Below are 18,859 nucleotides of genomic sequence, written 5' to 3'. Positions count from 1 at the left end.
TGTTATATTCTCACTTGTCTTTTTATCCTGTTTTACCTTACTCCATTCTTTTTCCCCTAACCACACTGAGAATATATTTATATTCATTTTGCTTGCTTCTATTGCATTTTTTCCTCATATTCATGCCTTGGTAGCCTTTGGCTCTCCTCTTTATTGTTAGCCTCATTTCCATATGCAAGGACAGTCAAGAACACTCCCACAACTTCAAAACAAAATAAGCAAGCTGCAACAGTCCTCCTATCCCTCTGACCTAACAGTATACAAACTAAAATGTTTGGTCCTAACCATGCTTTTCACTCTGTGGTTAAGACCGATTTGGATCAAAAGTTCTAAACCATGGAGTTATACTTTCAGATAATTTATCTTCCGATAGCATACTTACTTAGCAATAAATAACAATGATTGCTCACCACAGTGGTAGAGTACTTCCAAGGTGGCGTTGGGGAATTAAAGGAAGGGGATGTACGCTGTGACAATAGTCAAAAAACCTGGATACCTCATCCCCAGATGCAGGAGATCAGACTAAGGAAAAGTTGCAATATTTGCTTCTTGTAGATTTAAACTCGGCTTTTGGCCTGCAAAAGAAGGCCTAAAACTTTTTTAAAGCCAAAAAAGAACAAAAATAATAGCATGCTTTTTGTTCTGGAAGACTCATTTATGAATCACTCCGTGGAATAACCCAGAGGTCATTCAGTACCCCATCTGGTATGCACAGTGACTCATACAAAGGCACCAAATCCTGGGACAGCAAAATGCCAATAGTTTCCTTGAAGATCTAGCCACGCTTTATGAAGTAATTATATTTATTTGTCAGTCATTATTATTTATTACCCAATGATCCTTAATGACATATTTAGTAGTTATATTGGCTTATCCAGCCTATACTGTCTGTTAAGTCTTTAAAAATTTGCTGTTGAACTCCACTTTTTAAGACGAGTTTACACAGTAACTCTGCATTTAAAATACATTATCCTCTTGAAAAAGAAGCCTGAAATCTGTACTCGTTGTTAGAGGACTACCATACAATGACATAACAAGCGTTCCATGACACAAGATTCAGAGCAAACAGTGCTACCTGTTCAAGTGTTTTGCTGTTGGATCTTTTACACTGCATTTTATGCAACAGCAAACAGATCACTAAAACATTACTACGAACAGTTTTCTTCAAGCATTATATTGCAAAAGACTACCAATAAAGACAAATCCTAAAAAAAAAATAAATATCCAAAACCATACACATATAACTAAGTGGACGGTAAGCAACTCCGCTATCTCCACTGTAATTCTAGCAAGTAGTAGTAAACATTTTTCTTAGATTTCCAAAGACAGCAGCAGAAAAAACCCTCTAGATTTTTGCAGGGAGTTAAAAGCAACACTTGGCAAATCTAACATTAAAATTTTTCCTATGATTTAACAGTTTATAAAAAGACATAGTACAAATGGCACTTGGCTGTATTTTCTGAAAAAATAAATTTAAAAATTTGTAAGAAACCCATTCCTGTCCTTAAAACACCTGTCCACAAGAGCCAATCACCCAGCAGATACAGCAAAAATATAAATTTACTAAGAGCCTATTATTTATATTGAATCCTTTGTCAGCACATAAACGCCAGTGCACAGTATCAGCAACACTCTTCTTACACTAGCACAGCTCACTGGCAAAGCTTAAGGGTTTGGTTTTTTTCTAAAATGACTTTTTGGCAGAGCCTCTAGCTACATTAGTCAGAGACCATACTTTTTCAATTAGGAGGCAAATAACAACCTCCACTTGCTGTCAGGACATTTGTTTTCTAACTTAGAGGAATGATTTCCAGTCCTCCAATAAGGAAACTAAGTTGTATCATAAGGTTTCAGGAAGAACCTGTAGATACGTCACACACAACCTGTGGGAACTGCCCAGTTCTCAAAATAGAAAGCAACCCAGACTTCGACTAATTTTCTCGACTATGGTAAGGCACGTTGAATTCCTATAAAAGCAGCAATAATAACTTCACTTGTTCTGAAAAAATTAAACTATTCATCCTTTCTGAAAATAGCAGCTGATCTAATTTTAATAAAGAACTTTCACAGAAAATTCTTTGAAGCTACTTCAACCTCCAAGCTCTATGTACTTGATGCTTGTTTCTTTTTAACAGTTTGGATTTTCTTTTTTTATTTTGGTTTCAGGGGTTCTTGGGATTTTTTGGAGGGTTTTTTGTAGCATTGTTGGATATTCCTAGTAACCAGGAAGTAGAGAACTAGACCACATCACGTAGAAAAGGCAGCAGAAACATTTTATAAAGACTTATTAAAAGACAATAATGAAGACTAAAGAGAAAAAACAAGGAGGAAAAAAGGTCATACTGCAGCTCGAAGTGCTTTCTCCTCCTTTTTCCTGCAGTAAATCAAGCAACAACACACATGAAATCACAGGCTTGAAAGTAAAACAGAACAAAACACACCAGCTTTGTGGCACAAGATTTTATGGACTATCCACTCCAGTACATACTAATTTACTGCAAACTAAGCATCTGCGATGTGTATTATCTTTAATATTTTTTTCTTTTAAAAAGTTAATTCATTGTATTTCAATGCAGAACTCATTCAATAATTTCAAACAATTGCCTGTTACCTAACCATGAAGAAAGTCTAGCCTTCTAATCGAATGCCCTGGTCCAACTATAAACTAATCTAACAAACCATATAATCAATGTGTAACAGAAAAATGCATAGTAAAAAAGGTGAAAACCAGTATGGTGTATGAAGAAGTATCAGCCAAAGTGATGCATATAAAGATAACTTAAAGCTTGATTGTTATTACAGTACACACAGATTTAGAAGTGATAGAAGTGTAAACTTCATTTTTCTCAGCCATTGTTGGGGGGTGGGTGGGTGGGGGTGGGGGGGTGCAGGCCACAGATCAAACCAGACTTTTTCCTTAAGTCTCCAAAACAGAAAATGAGCTGCTGCTTCTTACTGTAGCACACTGTGTTGTCAAGATAACACCAATGACACCACTGTGTCATCTTCCCCCTCATGCTTCTCCTAACTCAAACAATTTGGTTCAAGTTCTACACAGTAATACAAATTAAGTTGCTACCCCTAAAATCACAGCAGGTAATAAAATGCATACAAAGTGACAAGTATTTCTGAGGAAAGCAAAACAGACAAACCTGGATTCTATCAGCCCTGAGTCTCTAAAAAAAAAAAAAGTACTTTTATTATTGTTTTACAAACACTGCCTTAACAATCTATTATATACAGCTACTATTTTTTCAAAGAGGTCATAGCTGGCAAGAAGTCCAACTCATGCCCCAAACGATGATAGTAACGTTGACATTGAAAATAAAGCCATCAGTTATATTCTCAGATACAAGAGAGACATTTAGCCAAAGCAGTCCACAACACACCAGTTTGCCTAGACAGGACCTCTACTCTATCTTGCCCATTGCTCTGTAGTATTATTTCAGGCCAACACATTGCTGTACCTCATTCTAAGCAGCGCACCCTGCAAGCTTAAAATACCACTTTATTGCAGTCTTGTGATCATTAGACACATTAGTTCAAGACAGAGCCCCGTTCATTAGTAGCTCTGAACCTCTCGCTGCATTGTCTTCTATCCAGAAAAGTGCCTATTAATATTTAGCACCTCCTTCTCCTCATCTGTTGCCCGTGACATAGAAGTCATTAGTATTTGTCATACTGGGGCATCCAAAGGCTCTTGTGACAGATCAGGACCTCCCTGCAGTACCAGGGCAAACCAACAGATTCCATCCTAGAAAACCTGAAGTATCATTGTACAATAGGACAGATACAGACAAAAGAATGCAAACAAATCATCCCACACTATTACATCTCACCTTGATATGTCAGCAGTTTTAACAACTGCTATTTACTGTTCAGCATATTGCATCGTTACATTGGGTTTCCTTATTCCAATTCCTCACAGCTTTTTAAAGGATGTTACTACTAGTTTACTGTCAGCTAACCCATTACCAGCATTTACTGCTATTTTAATAGAGAGGTTCTAGGGAAGGCAATTTGTTATTCTGGCTCCTCCAAAAGCTATCGAAGGACTGAATTGCACTGCTTTCATTAAAACCCACAATCGCCACCCAAACTGCTGTTCTGAACACGTGTGCAAAATGATCAGGTAAGAATGACGCTCTACTTTGCTTTACTTGGAGCAGCAATATTCAGAACAAGAGGAAGATATACAACCTACACATGAAGTGCTACTTCTACTGAAGGTAGCAAAAAAAACCTTTGACCTTGGTTCTGTAATAATTACAGATATATTCTTTGCAAAAATATTTAGTCCAGGCATTAGAAGATTTGGTAGAATCAAAAGCAGCAGCTGAATAAAGGGAGAGCAAATTTACTACACAACTAGATAAACCACATGGACTGCTGAGAGTTTTCTAAAGGGATTAACACACTTACGGAACATCCTCAATACAAAGCAACAAAACCAAACAGAAGTCAATATTCTGTAGTAAAACATCACTGTATTTATTTCATAGTGAACACTACAAACTAGTGTTCTAGTAGACAAAAGATGGTTAGTTACAAAGGAACTCTTAAAAGATGCACACAGATTACATTCATAAGCAGGCACATGCCATAGAGACAAATTCAGATTCTTTTTGCCTACTGGAGTACACTCAGACCTTGGCAGTCACCGAAGCTCCTGCTAGCAAGGGAACAGAACAGTTCTGTCATTCAACAGTCTAGATCAATGGTTGAGCCTGTAATAGCAGAGAAGGGCACACCAACACATCCCCAGTGCTCCAGCTACAGTCTTCTCCCACAGGCAGCCAGAATAATTACAGCATAAAATTGTACAGCTGTCATTCTGAAGAACTTCAGTCATTATGCTGCAGATAACTTTTCTATCAATAGCTGTGTCACAAACAGAAGCACACAGGTCAGCTTTATAGAGATCACCCTCTAATCCCCAAATCCGCACTAAGCTATTACATGGGTCTCTCATGGTTGAAACTCTCAGCATCTGCTCTACGTGTCTCAGGGACAAGAACATGCATGTGTGAGTAGTGTCCGAGAAGGAACTGGAAGGGGTAGATGGCAACACCAGCACGCGATGGAAGATGGGATCAAGACTGTCATCGCCATATAGCAAGTGTCCAAAGTATGCCCCTCCCTTCTGTCACACAGCCCCACTGTAGATTTCTCTGTGCTAGCATGTGACCCCTAAAAAAAGGGAAAGTTTTGCCCTTACTCAGTGGATGGTCTTTACACCTCAAAACTGTGCAAATGGGCTTTCGGAGTAATCCTTGAGTTTTCACTCAATCCAATCCTGAGCAAAGTCACCTTGTTACTAAAGTGTAAGCAAAGGCAGCACAGGGAAGAGAAATCCACTGCTCACCTGGAAGCAATTCTAGCAACCAGGTTCTGAGAAGAGCACTTTCTAAAGACCAGCCTCTCTTTTTAATGAAGCACCAGGTAAGCAAATACAATCAATACTGGTAGGAACCAAGGAATGAGTCAGACAAGCCATGTTACATATGTGTCACTATTACAACTTGATTCCAAGGTAAATCTCGACTGACTTTCTTAAGCAGGCCAAAATGGATCAAAGAAACCTAAAACTGTCTCAAATACTTGCTGTAGGTTAGGTCCCATCAGTAATATAGACCCAAATACTGTGCCAACTAAGGCTATGCTCAGAACTAAAATGTACTTTGACAGGTAGTGAAGCGAAGCATTTCAGGAGTGTCTGTACCACAGTGGCTGCACGCTGGACTCACCTTTTGAAAACCATCTACGTGAGAAAAACATGGCTGCCAAAATTTCCTGGGACAGCAGGGAGACTGAGGGCAGAACGATGGATCTGAACAAACTGATGTGACAGGACAGCAACTGCTGTCCAGCTTTTAGTATGTTTCCATCTACTGACAGACAATGCTTTTGATTTCCAAGAGAAAACACCACCAATAAACCTTTCATCACTGCAGGCTTCAACTCCCACTGAGGGAAAAAAAAGCGAAGTGCATAATTTCTAAACTTAAAACATCCCAATATCAAAACCAGTTTCACCATGTTGCTTTTACCTAGACCATGTATTAACTAAAAGTAGTAATGTACCTCAGAAAAAAAGAAATTGTGACAAAAAAAAAATTGCTTTATCCTCAAAGCTGGTGATGGGAGGGGAGAACCGTTCACAATGACCTATCTGCAGTGGAATGAACAAAAAGATAATGGTGAATTTGTGCTAATAAAGAAAAATATATCTATTTTTTAATGTTTTTTCTTCTTTCAAATTAGAAACTAATGGCCAATAGGCGTTAATAGCTACCTCCAAAGTTTAGGTTTCTATTTAGGCACCTGTCCTACCAAATATGAAAATTAAAGAACAATCTTTTTAGGTTTTCATTTCTAAGAAGCTATATTAACATCGTATCGGGCACTTCCTCAAGTACTTTAGAAGACTATTCAGAAGAGTGATTAGGGACCGACTCAGTGAGTTAATGAGGTTACTCTGCAACCAATGCTACAAGCTCTTGCTGATAATACTGTAAGTCTCTCTGGATGTCTACCCAACTTCATTCCTGTACTCCTAGGATAAGAGCTTCTGCTACTTATCATCTTGCAAGTCTTCCGCTTGCCATGTCTCAAAGGCCTCGCTGGAAGACAGGTTTGTAAATAACAATTTTTTAAAAGTCTGAAATAAGTACTATCCACTATCAATATTTACTCTTCATATTCTAATCAATTCAGATTAGTGCAGTAGAGCATTCTCTGCTCTCTGTACTAACAGCAAGAAAAGAACTAAACCACATTAAAAAAAAAAATCAATGATTCTGCACAACTTCTATTAAAAAACATATTCATGCTTTCCGTGTTAAAAAGAGTTTATTAGATTGTAAAGACCATGATATGCAAATTCTTTAATATACAGTCTTCCTTTGCAGAAAATGTAATTGATCTAAAAACATTTGCCAAATATTACAATTGAATTGACAAGGTGTCAGGAAAGGCTAAGGGAATTTATTAATATACTGCTACAGCACTTACAGCATTATAATCAGCACATGCCATATACTGACACACTTCTGAATCCTTTCCTACCCCCCCCCCCCTCCCCATCTCATCCCCTGTTTAGGAACAGGAGTGTCCATAGGGATGTAGAATTCTTAAATAGCGACAGCAATAAGCTCCTGCCAGTGCTAAGCCCTTAAACTCAAATGAAGTGACTCAGCCAATTTTACAGCTTGAAGTAAAAAGTAAAAAAGTAAAAGGAAGTAAAAACAGGCACTGTAAACCCATTTCTGTACTTACATTTCATATGTCAAATGCACTTCAAAGCCTTAGCTAAAACAGCAATAACGGTAAAGCCTACTGTTGTGTTTAAACAAAACCCAAAAGAAGGAAAAAAAAGACAACCCCACTTCATCCCCCAAATGGTTAACGCAACTACTGCTGGCATGAGGGTGTGTTACTCAGTTCCAGAGTAACTGCTGGATGCAGTTGACACAGGGCCCCTGGCATGTGACACAGCCCTGGCTTCAGGCCCCTGCTCCAAGACATGTGACTTGTGGCAGAAACCCAAGCTCATCTGCCTGCCAGCACTTGTGCTGGATCTTTAATTCATATCATCTGCTAAGACCAGTTAAAAGTGGAAAAACATGGAATTATATGTGCCTACACTATTTAATAATTATTCAATATATAATAATTTTATATCACTAGAATCGAAAATATTGAAACCTCATTAGTAAGGTTTTTTGAAGAAAAATATACCAGTTAAATATTTACAACAACGTGTCATGCAACTGTAAAGTTTCAAAGAACAGATACCCTGCAGAACTGATTTGTTCTTAAAGCAACAGCAATTCCAACTTACTTTTGGGTAACTAATGTTCTTCCTTTCTACAGTCTCTACTCTTCTGTGGGTGGAGATCTCAGACTTTCCCCTATTGTTTCTTTTGCTGAAATACCATTTTGTTTCCACATATAAACCAAAAACATCAGCAGAGTAATCAAGATCATCCACATGAGAATTGCCCACACCCCTGCACTGCCTTTATGCATTCTTTTGGAGCCACTTCCAAAACATTGTACACTGTTTTCTTACAATCCTGTTACAGAACAAATAAAGGCCAAACCACATCCACTTATACGTAAGACTTTAGAAATACCACACTCTATCTTAAAGGTACGAGGAAGAAGCAACTAAAAATGAACTGCTAATTTAGGAACCTTTACAATTATAAAATATTTAAAAGTTTTACAACTCTGAATCTCTACTCAACTGCAATCATAGCTCACGCCAACAAAATAAAGGTAGAGAATAAACAACTCCATCCTTTATCTGTTCCAGCAGAAACTGCATTATTAGAAAAAGAAATTAATTTAGAAATCAGATTTGACATTTAGCAGCACTTTCAAACTTCCTTTTACCTAAATAAAGGACAGACAGCTGAACCCTCTTCTGAGAGTTCACTATTAAGAGAGAACACATCATTTGAGTATTCAACCACACATACAATAAATATCAGTTGTGTAAAATGAAAGAAAAAGCGCACAAGAAACAGCTTCTGCAGAATAGGTAATTTCTCCATTTCTAAATAAATTATGGTTAGCTCTGCTCTTCAATTTACAAAGGATGTGCTGGGATGCCTTCTTCATTTTTCAGTATCTTATAAAAGATATGTCATGCCTCAGGGTAGTAATTCTACATATGTTTGTTCCGTCTCCAGGATTTTGTAAATATTTTGCAGAAACTTGGTCCATGATAGCTAAATAAATTGAAGAACTTGAAACTACAGATATTTCTGCCTATGATTTCCATTAGTAGCAACCTCAAGTGTGCAAACATAATGATTTGAGCACATATTAAGTTTGTTAAAGTTTCAAAATGAAATAAGCAATTATAACAAAAGCATGGTTTTGTGAGATTACCTAAATACAAACATCTCCCCAGTAGCTTCGGCTGGATTTCCAGGTGCTCAAAAAGAGAACCAACTTCAACAAGAAAACTTCCACTTCCCCACTACCAATCTACCGAACATCTACACTGTCTATGCCTCTTATATAGCCTCTTCGTAAGAGGCCAATATTTAAAATAATTTGACTAGCACAGTTATTCAAGAAAGGAAGCCTGCCTGTTATTTGAAATTCCTGTAACATCTATTTTATTGCTCTCACCCAGTCTATAAGGAGATGGAATCTTGCAAAAGGTCATTAACTCGCTGCCTTAAAATTCTGCACCTATCTTTTGCCTAGTACTTGCAAGAATCCCTTCAATTTTATCTCACACACAAAACCCTGAACAGATCAAAGGCTACTTGATGATACTCTACTGGGAAAAAAAATGGAAAAAACCAACATGCAGACTAGTAAATAGTGACAAACAGTGTGATGAGTTACACAGAACTGTCTGGACTACTCAGAGGCATAGGCTCATTTAAACAAAATGTGTTTTAACACACACAAATGCCAAGTTACAGATCTTAGTCTATGTAATACATCAAGCCATATACAAGAAGCATGCAATCATATCTTGGAAAGCAACTCTGAGGATAAATAACTAAAACCACACTTCCTGCACAATGTTTTGGAAACATCTAACTAAATTTGGGATGTATAACTAAGAGTAAGTTATGCTACTATAAACAGCATGGATGAAGGCAAACTGGAAAATATTTCCGAAAAACTCTGAAACTGAAAAACTGGAGAGGGGGAGGAAGATCAAGAGCTGATCCTTGTGTGGAAGTACGTTCACAGCAAGAGCAGTATTGACTTTTAATCCAATAAGAAAGGCTGGACTGACCACCCACCACAAAATGTGGCAGTCCAGCCAATTCATATGGAAAAGGACAAGCAAATTTCAAGACGACAACTAGGCAGCAGACTAAATAGCAAAACGGGGTAAAATTAGGCAGGATGCCCTATTGGAGGCATTAGTTATTATGCTTGTATCAAACAAGACGCTCAGTAACAACAATTCAGTAACAACAGAGTAAAATACAAGGGCCTACGACAGAAGAGAAGATGTTAATTTAGATGACCTAATCTTCCCTTCCGGTCTCTGCAACCATTAGGATTCTCAAAATGACCAGACAAGGCTAATTAATCTCCATAATACCCGTGACAATGAGGCCATAATTCCAATTTTACAAAGAGCAACCAGAAAGACGTGTTAAAACTCTTACCACTGCAAAACCACTACCCAACAACAAAAAATAACCTTAACAATCAGAAATAGTTCTAAACATTATGTTGTAACAAGATAGTTCCCTGAAAAATACAGCACACACCCTTACTTCCATCTCATAAAAGCTCTCTATACGACGCTGAAGACCCTACTATATTGGAGTGCACAGACTCAATAACTTCAGTGCTGGCATTTCCCTGCTGCCACACTCTCCGACCTCATTTAAAAGACAAAAAATGTCTTTTAAATCACATGAGTCTTGCCATTGTAAAGCTTTCAAAATTTCATTTATTGAGATGTCTGTATTAGTCCAAACCAATAATTCATTAAAAACGTATGCTTTGCATGGTTAATAATAACGAAAACTCTAGTCTATTGTTGACAGCAATACTCACCCTAGTTTACTCATGGCTGCACTCCAGCACAAAACTGTAATAATGGCCTGACTTCTCCTCCTCCCCCCTTAAAATAACAAAACAAGCAAATCTGTAGGCCACACAACATGAAATCACCTTGATACCAACAGAGCTGCCCTCTCAGCCGGTCAGTTTTACCACAATTGTCAGATCTGTTACATGGTGCTTTACCACTGACTGAATTACAAAGATGATTTTAAAGCCAGCCCAAACTTTAAAAACAGGCCTGAAAAACACCACTTCAGATTCCCATCCCTACCTCTACAATAAAAACTTTTTCTATATATATCCAAGTTTGATTTATTGGAGTAATACAATCCTGATAAATACAAGAGCCTGTAGTTTTAAACAATCAGGTGGAGATAAAGTTAAACTGCTCCACATTATCCTACCATGGTCTCACTAGCTCACATCAACACAATCCCTGGTTCATCAGAGTTATCTTCTTACACTTGTTATGACATATTAGCGAGTACAAGGTAAAGATATACCTTTTCCCTAGTAAATATATCCTTAGGAAAGTACAAGCTTTAATTAAAATAAATCTGATTTAAAAAAAAAAAATAAACTGAAAGAGTTTCTATTTTACACATTAGCACCCTAAACTCCAATCCCTTATATAATTTTGGGGTTTATTTGTCGAATAAGCTGGTAACTCTTGATAATTCTGTGCTGATCAAATCTGTTAATGCTAAATACACAGAGGCGACTTAGGGCACCACCAATGGGGAAGATATACTTTATATTTCTGAGCATTAGTAAAGCCCATTTCATTTGTTCAGCATAGACATGATTTTACTCAGGTTTTACTTTACTTGTAATACTACTGCCTTGTAGAACAAATTTTCTTTGTAATAGTGAAAAATAATTAAATAACACCTTCCTTGCTAAACACTTTTACTCTGGCAGATAGGGAATGAAAATAGCAACACAAAACCCAGATTTGAGGAGTTTTCATTTATTTCAGCGTAAGTAAACAATCAGACAGGGCAAAAAAAAGATAAATTGAAACACCTATGTGGAAAAGGGCTATATTGAAACAAACAATCTCTACATTGTCTTTGAAATTACCTGTAACAATCTAAACACTGAAAATATGATTTCAATTATGTTTATATAAAAGGCTTACTTAAAAATCCTGTTAAAGCTGACTTAATAGCACACACAGTTTAACTAAAATTTGGGACCAATACTTATAATCGCGAGTTTAGGTCGTTTACTCCAAGTCAACTGCTTAACAGAACCATTTCTATTTACTCATTAAGTTTCTGTAATTTAAGCTACTGGCTTTTGCTGCTGGTAAAATGTTAGCCATTCTTCATGCTATGTGACTAACAGTGTCTGTGACTCATTATCACCAGAAGATGAATATGCTGCTGATTTTTGTAATGCTAACATGAGTAACACTAAAAATAATCAGTTATAATATGTAAATCTGGGGAGAAGTAAAGAAACGTCAATTATTTGGCACCACTACCTGTTACCGGCTACATACCCCGCAATCTGTTGTGGTATCGTTAGAACTTTGCCAGAAGGCTACAAAATACACCACCATACATTTGTACCTACTTCCGTTTTTCTCATTTCATCTGAAACACTTGTTTCGTTTCAACATCCATTATTCTTGTATGGAAACAAATTAATAGCTTTAAAATACACTATTTCCTTCAGAATGTATCTGTGAAGTAACTCTACCCCTTTACTGCAAAACCAAGTACAACATTTTGCATCTATCATTTCAATACCTTTTTTTTCTCCTCCAAGTTTGTGATCTTTTTTTGTTAAGTGAGACTGTGCATTACCCTTAACTACCTAAGAAATCAGTCTGGAAACAGTGTTGCGCTATTAACCCATAGCATTCGAGTTAGTATTTTTCATAGCTTTATTTCATAGCTTTGCCAGTCCTCACCATATGCAGCTTTTAAACACTAGATGTACTTCACTAAAATGATTTTCTTCTTAGCTTATATAACAGCAAACAATTTCTTACGTAAAAGTGGACTAATACTTAATATTTAGTCACTGATCCCTAAAACACATCACATTTCATTCTCCAAGAAATTGACTGTTTTAAGATTCCACCTTCTAGTTGCTGAATTCCACAGATGAAAAGTTTTCTTACAAGTTTTCTTAGTCAACATAATTACTAGCAATAAACAATTCCAAGATCAGCATACAAAAAAATTTGGGACTGTTCTTCTTGCTTAATAGAAAAAAAATATTTGTGAGGTCTAGAGGCTGGTTTTCTTACCAACAGAAAAATATGTCCACATTATAAATCAGGCATACACTGAAACCATTTTCAAAATTAGTTCCTGAAAAATGTGTTTGGCAACCCTTCTGTCACACAGTAAAACTCCTATTCAGACCAGCAATAATTCCTTTAAAAACATTCCTGAAAAGCAACTTTAAAATATTATCAAGGATTATTTTAGTTATACTTTCTCAGCACATTACAGCTTTGGCTACTCGAACTGTCATTTGGAAAGATTTTAAAAATACTTCAAGACATCACCTATTTCTTATAGAGAGTTTCAAAATAAAGTCACCTTGAGATGCAGGCTGCGATACCACAGGCACCCAAGACAATCCCCTGAGAAGGTCTCCTATACAGAAGCGTGTATACCTTTCCCTGCTTCCCCTGTATTTCCAGTTACACAGTTCCACCTCCGGTGCTCATCAGACACTTCTATGATCTGCTTGTAATTCATTGTAACAGCAGAAAACAAGCCATCTTCTTTAGTGGGTTTAAAGAGTAGCTTGCTTTTTTAGTGAACTAGAAAGCCCTGACACTGGCATGAAACAAGAAAATGGTTGGGTGAAATAAAAACACTAAGTGAAAAATGGGAAGCAGCAGCTCTCCCTTTAGAAGGTAATGACCTACCATGTCCGCTCACCAAATACCATGGAACCATATCTTTAGTATACTCATGCTGACAATCAAAAATAGCAGTTTTAACTTTACTGTACAATCACTTCAACAGGCAGGGAACCTTGATAACTTTTTCCCAATTTACAGTTTATTCTCTTCTGTTTAAGGGAAGCTTACAACATTAGAGATCAACAACTTAGAAGGCCAGTAAAATTAAATCATACCAAGGCTGAAAACAAAAGTTAAAATGCCAAATGGTATTTTAATGTTTCTTCTTTCAGACATAAGAACTTATTTTAAAACCACAACACTGCAATAACAGAGCAGTTATTATCTATATTTTAAGAAAAAAAGCCCTTGGACTATTTAATTCATTTATATCAAGATGAAAGTCTGTTCTAAATAAAATGTCTAAAAGCCACAACTAGTTTATACTTTAAAAGTTGACATTTCATTCCTGATTCTCAAATACCCAGAAGATATCCTTACAATCTAATTCTTCTGTTCTATACTGAACAGACTGAAGCAGGAAGTTCACCTAGATTAGTCATAAAAACTCACTCTTAACTACCAAATTCTTTTCTATAGCACGAAATTAAGAAGTTGGTAAATCAGCTTTTCTGAGGCTGAAAACGTAGTACTCCACCAATACCAGTACTATGAGCGACAAACAGGGAAGTCAAATGTATCTCCCTACAATAAGTCTCTTCCAAGCCAAAATTTTACCTGTAAGCTTGTCAAGGCCAAGATCAGGAAATTTCAAATTCTAAAGAAGTGTACTAAACTGTGCTCACTGATACATAACTACTACAAATCCAAGTTTTAGAGAATTTTACACTTCCTGTGATAAAAGCAGTTGTGAAAGATGAAAAAGATAACCCCAGAAAATGTTCTCTTCTTTGGTGCTATAAAATTATACACTGTAACAAACAGCCACTTTCTTAAATGCTTCTAAACCCACACTCCTAAGAAGTAGAATGTATCAGAAAGATACTCGCCATACTCTGAGATGCAAAAGAAAGAGAAGTGAGAGTAACCAAAAAAAAAGATGGAAAAGAGGAGTGATGCAAGAGCATCAAAATCCAAACTGGGGAAACAAACAAACAAACAAACAAAAAACCAACCAAAAAAAATATTTCCAATTTAAAAGTTGTGATTCTTTATACTTTTGCTACCTCCTTTCCATTACTACTGGTGGGCCCTCACAGGAAGTAGTGTAACACATGCACAGCAACATTATTAAGTAACAGAAGTGGTTACATCAGCATCTTCTCCTGTAAGCAATATAAACACAGGTGACAGCAGGGACTAGGCTATATGAACTGTACAAATGCAGTTGAGGAGAGTGGCATCACCTACAACGTTCTTCAAAGATGGGGCAAAATATCTGTGTGAATTGGGGTTAATATCAGCGGGGTTTTTTTGTATTTACAGAGCTCAGAAAAAGCTACTACATGTCTTGAGAAAAGTGTTGCAAGAGTATCAATGCCTAAATATCTAGGTGATCATGATAATTTTAATGCAAAAAAAAAGATTCTACCATTAAAAACAAAACAAAAAACCCCAACGCTTCCACATTGCAACTCCGAATACATTTCTTGAAACAATCAGATCATGTGTCAGAAGGCACTGCAGGTAATCACAGGACACTACATTTTTCATCAGACAACATCATCAGAAACTCTTCATTTCAGTGATCTACACTCAAGTTCAGTCTGTGAAAACACTTTTGAGGCTAAAAGTTTCTAGGAATGTTAAATGTTATATACAGCTACCAAAAGAGGAAAATAACATTCCATAAATGAAAGCCAAAACTACTTACGTTTCAAAACAGCGATCCACGTTGTCTGACATCAGAAGTAGCATGCACAGCTGTTCCAGTGCTATTAGCTGCATATCCCTTTCATCTCCCTGCCCCATCTGCAGCCATTCCAGCAACGTGTCTGGGTCCACATCTGCCATGTTGGTTTTTTAAATTATAAAAAAAAAAAAAGCTGCCTCCACGTAATTTAAAAAGTACCAAAAATATTCTTTAATTGTTCAAGCCAGCCTAACTTAAGCACAATTAGTATCTCTCTTCAGCCAGCCCCAAGCTTTCGTAGTTTTCACCTAGAAAGAAAATGTAAAAATAAATACATAAATAAATATCATTATCATCACAGTCTTGTCTTTACACTTTTTGGATCTCCTCCTTTCTAAATCATATGGCACATTTTTGAGTTGACATTAAGTTCTGCATATTGGATCAGCAATTTTTTTTCAAGCTTCATACGTGAGCAAACAGTAATGAGTTTGTTCTGCTTCACTGCAAATAAATCTCTAGTTCTAGCTGACAATCAAGCAAGACTTAGAGCCTACTCTTGTTTACAGGATAACTCAAAATTTAAACTTAAGTAGAAAAACTGCGCTTAACCCCTCTGTATATTCTAAAAGTTAATATAAAGACCAACTGTGCTGCCCTACCTACCCCCTTTTAGTATCACTTTATAGGCATCCAACTTTCTGAAAGATGGATTACCTCCTCACTAAAGTATTCAAATACAGAAAGACATCAAATGCCACGTTTTAAATACAAGCCTACTAAACAAAAAAATTGAGACTTGCAGAATCTTTGCGAAAGTTGTATTAATCTTTCATCTTTTAAACAGTTCAAACACATGGACAGTAAGCTTTTTAGGTCAAAAGATAAAGACAATTTAAGTCTCATTTGCATTTTCAAGAATTAGGGGGTTGTTGGGTTATTTCAGAAAAAAATATATCTAACCCATAGCTTTTAAAAAATGCAAGAATAACTCAAATAATTCATGTACATATAAGGAAAACAACATTATTTGTTGGCCCAGTGCCATAGTTGTACATGTAAGCTGAAGACCAAAAAAGTCCCTTTAGAATGTTAAAGAGATATTTTTGACCTATGCGCTTGGTCTTTACTTTGTGTTTTACTAAGGCTCAAATTCACCTCCCACACCTATGAACACAGCAAACATGAGTGTTTTCATAGAAAAACTAAACTGTTACAAACCAATCTCCGCAACTAAATATACAAGAAAAAAATTGACTCTTTTTAAAATATAGCTTCCAAAAAAAGGAGGTTTACCAAACTCCTAGGTAAATATGAAAGACTGGACTGCCTCCCTACAAATTGAGGGGAGGCAGGAGGGAGAAGCTCGATCCGGGCAAAGTCTACCTACTTGTTTACTTGCTGCTAACGAGTTAATAGTTAAAAAATAACTCCATCAAGGGCACATCTACAAAGTGAATCAGAAATTGGTATTATATGGAGAAACGTACACTGAATCAGCAGTGCTGTTTCACAATAGCTTCGAACTTAAAGATGTGACAGAAGTATGACAGATATGATTTTTTTATAGTTTAGAACTGTAATGACACTACAGATCACTCAATCGCTGCTTGCCAGTTCTGTATTTTGTTACTGCTGCAGTCTCGCTGTAAGAAGTTAATACAAATGCTACTAAATTCATTTTCTGTGCTTTAAACAATGCCTACGGTCCTCCCAGCTGTTTACAGACTGTATTTCCTGTTCCAAGACTGAACAAAACTACTTTTTGCCAGTACAACTGGGATCGTATTTTAAGTATAGTACTTCTTAACGAGACTAAATTATTAACCGGGAGGAGGGGGGGGGGGGGAGAGGAAAGCTACAGAAACAAGAAAATTAAGAGGTACAGCGAAAGTGGGGCAAGCTCAACACAGGCACCTGCTGTTCTTGCACCCCAGACGGGCTCTAACCAGACGGAAACGAACCACCGAGCAGAAAACAGAGCATGGCGAGAGGCCGGGGCTCCCAGGAGAGCCGCACCAGAAAAGGGGCCAGGCCGCAGCTCCACGCATCCCCCACCGCCCGGGCCTAGGCGCACACACACGCCCCAGCGAGGCCCCAGGCCAGCCGGCGGGGAAGCGGGGCCCCCTCCCCACAGCCGGCCTCCCGGGAAGCGGAGCCCCCGCACCGCCGCCCCCGCACCGCCGAGCCGGCGGCGTGAGCGGCTCCCCGGCAGCGCCGCCCCGCTCTGTCCCGCAGCCCCCACGCAGAGATCTCCCGGCACCCGCCGCCTCCCCCGCCCAGCGCCCCGGCCCGCTCGCTCCGGGCCTGCCGACACCGACCCGCCAGGCCCGGACAGCGACGCTCGAGTTCCTGGCGAGCCGCAGGCCTCGCAGGGTGACCCGGCCTGGCGGCTCAGGAAAGGCGCCGTCTCCCCGGCGCCAGCAGAAGCGGCCCTGCGCCGCCCCCGCCGCTCACCTGAGCCTCCCGGAGCCTCGTCGCCGGAGCCGACCCCTCCTCAGCGCCGCGGGGAGACCGGGGGAGAAGGGAGGAGGCGGCGGCGACAACCCCAGCCCCGCAGCAGGCGGCAGCCAGCGGCATCCATGGCGCTCCGCCCGGCACGGGATTGGGTGGGAGGAGGGGGAAGGGAGCCGCGCCGCCGCCTGGCGGGGAGGAGCTGGCGCGGCCGAGCGGCCGCTGGGGGCGCTGCGGGAGCGGAGCGGCCGCCCCCCTCCCCCACGCCGCTGGCCCGCCTCGCCACAGCGGGGGAGGCCGCCGGGCCCGCGCCTCCGCGGAGCTGCCGCCGCCGCCACCCGGCCTGCAGCTGCGGCGCGGCCCCGGGCCCGGCGGCCTCCCGGGGCGAGGGGTGCCCGGCGGCCTCCCGGGCGCACTGTGCTCGCCCCGGCACAGCTCGCCCGCTCTGAGGGGTGCTTCGGGCCCGGCTCCCCCGGCCCGGCGCCAGCCCTGGCAGCGGGGTCCCGGGGACCCCCCGGCCGCCCTCAGACGGCAGCGGCGGGGCCTGGGCCTGGGCCTGCCTGGGTGCCCGCCGGCCAGCGCCTTGGCTGGCGTTTCCCTGGCTGCGCGGGGATTTTTGTTTTTATGGTTACCGGTCATTTTGTTCCATGCCGTGTTCTGGTTATCTGCTGCGTTCTAGTATACGGGGAGGGGGTCTCACACCTTGCAGGCCCCGCTTTTTGGCCCACCAGCGGCACCCCCGCTGAAGGGGCTGTGGTGAACGGATTTAAATGTTGCAGTCATGGGCCTTTCAGAGCAGATGTAACTTGCCCTTGTAGTGAATTTGAGATGCTGCAGCTCTGCTGTGTGCCCGAGTACACATGTCGCCAGCTGCTGTGCCTATGATCACAAAAAAAAGCAAATTGCTATAAATTTAGAGCCAAGGGTTAAAAGGACTTAATAGCAAACTACTGTAATTTAAAATGAAGGACTAAAAGCAAAGGATCTTCAAAATAATTTCCTTCTCTGTAGGGTGACACGCATTTTTCTAAGGAATTTAAGCTTATTAATGTAAGTACAGTAAATAAGATTATTGTACATTTGAATGTCACTCCTACCTACCTCATAGATGTTTCCTGTAATTAGAAGGCTAACACCACACACTGAACAAAAAGGCAATG

The 18,859-nt window shown here is 39.5% G+C and overlaps 1 protein-coding gene across 11 annotated transcripts in view; it reads right to left on the bottom strand.

The window, feature by feature from the left end:
- Positions 1 to 18,051, bottom strand: part of HECTD1 (HECT domain E3 ubiquitin protein ligase 1) — a 64,840-nt gene extending 46,789 nt beyond the window's left edge. For 4 of the 11 annotated variants that reach the window (XM_080396998.1, XM_080397007.1, XM_080397001.1 and 1 more), the window contains exons 1-2: positions 17,703 to 18,049; positions 15,267 to 15,553 (exon numbers count right to left, since the gene is read on the bottom strand). In XM_080396998.1, the coding sequence (XP_080253124.1) occupies positions 15,267 to 15,406 (140 nt within the window). In that variant the 5' untranslated portion in view covers positions 15,407 to 15,553; positions 17,703 to 18,049. Of the gene's footprint in view, positions 1 to 15,266; positions 15,554 to 17,702 lie in introns of all 11 variants that reach the window. The other 7 variants (XM_080397008.1, XM_080397000.1, XM_080397004.1 and 4 more) reach the window with 5 other exon arrangements.
- Between the last annotated feature and the right edge of the window lie 808 nt (positions 18,052 to 18,859).

The sequence above is a fragment of the Falco punctatus genome (genome assembly GCF_963210335.1).
Source record: "Falco punctatus genome assembly, chromosome: 7".
Classification (NCBI taxonomy): Eukaryota; Metazoa; Chordata; class Aves; order Falconiformes; family Falconidae; genus Falco; species Falco punctatus.
The sequence above is the reverse complement of the archived record's forward strand: the minus strand, read 5'-3'. Positions and strand labels throughout refer to the sequence as shown.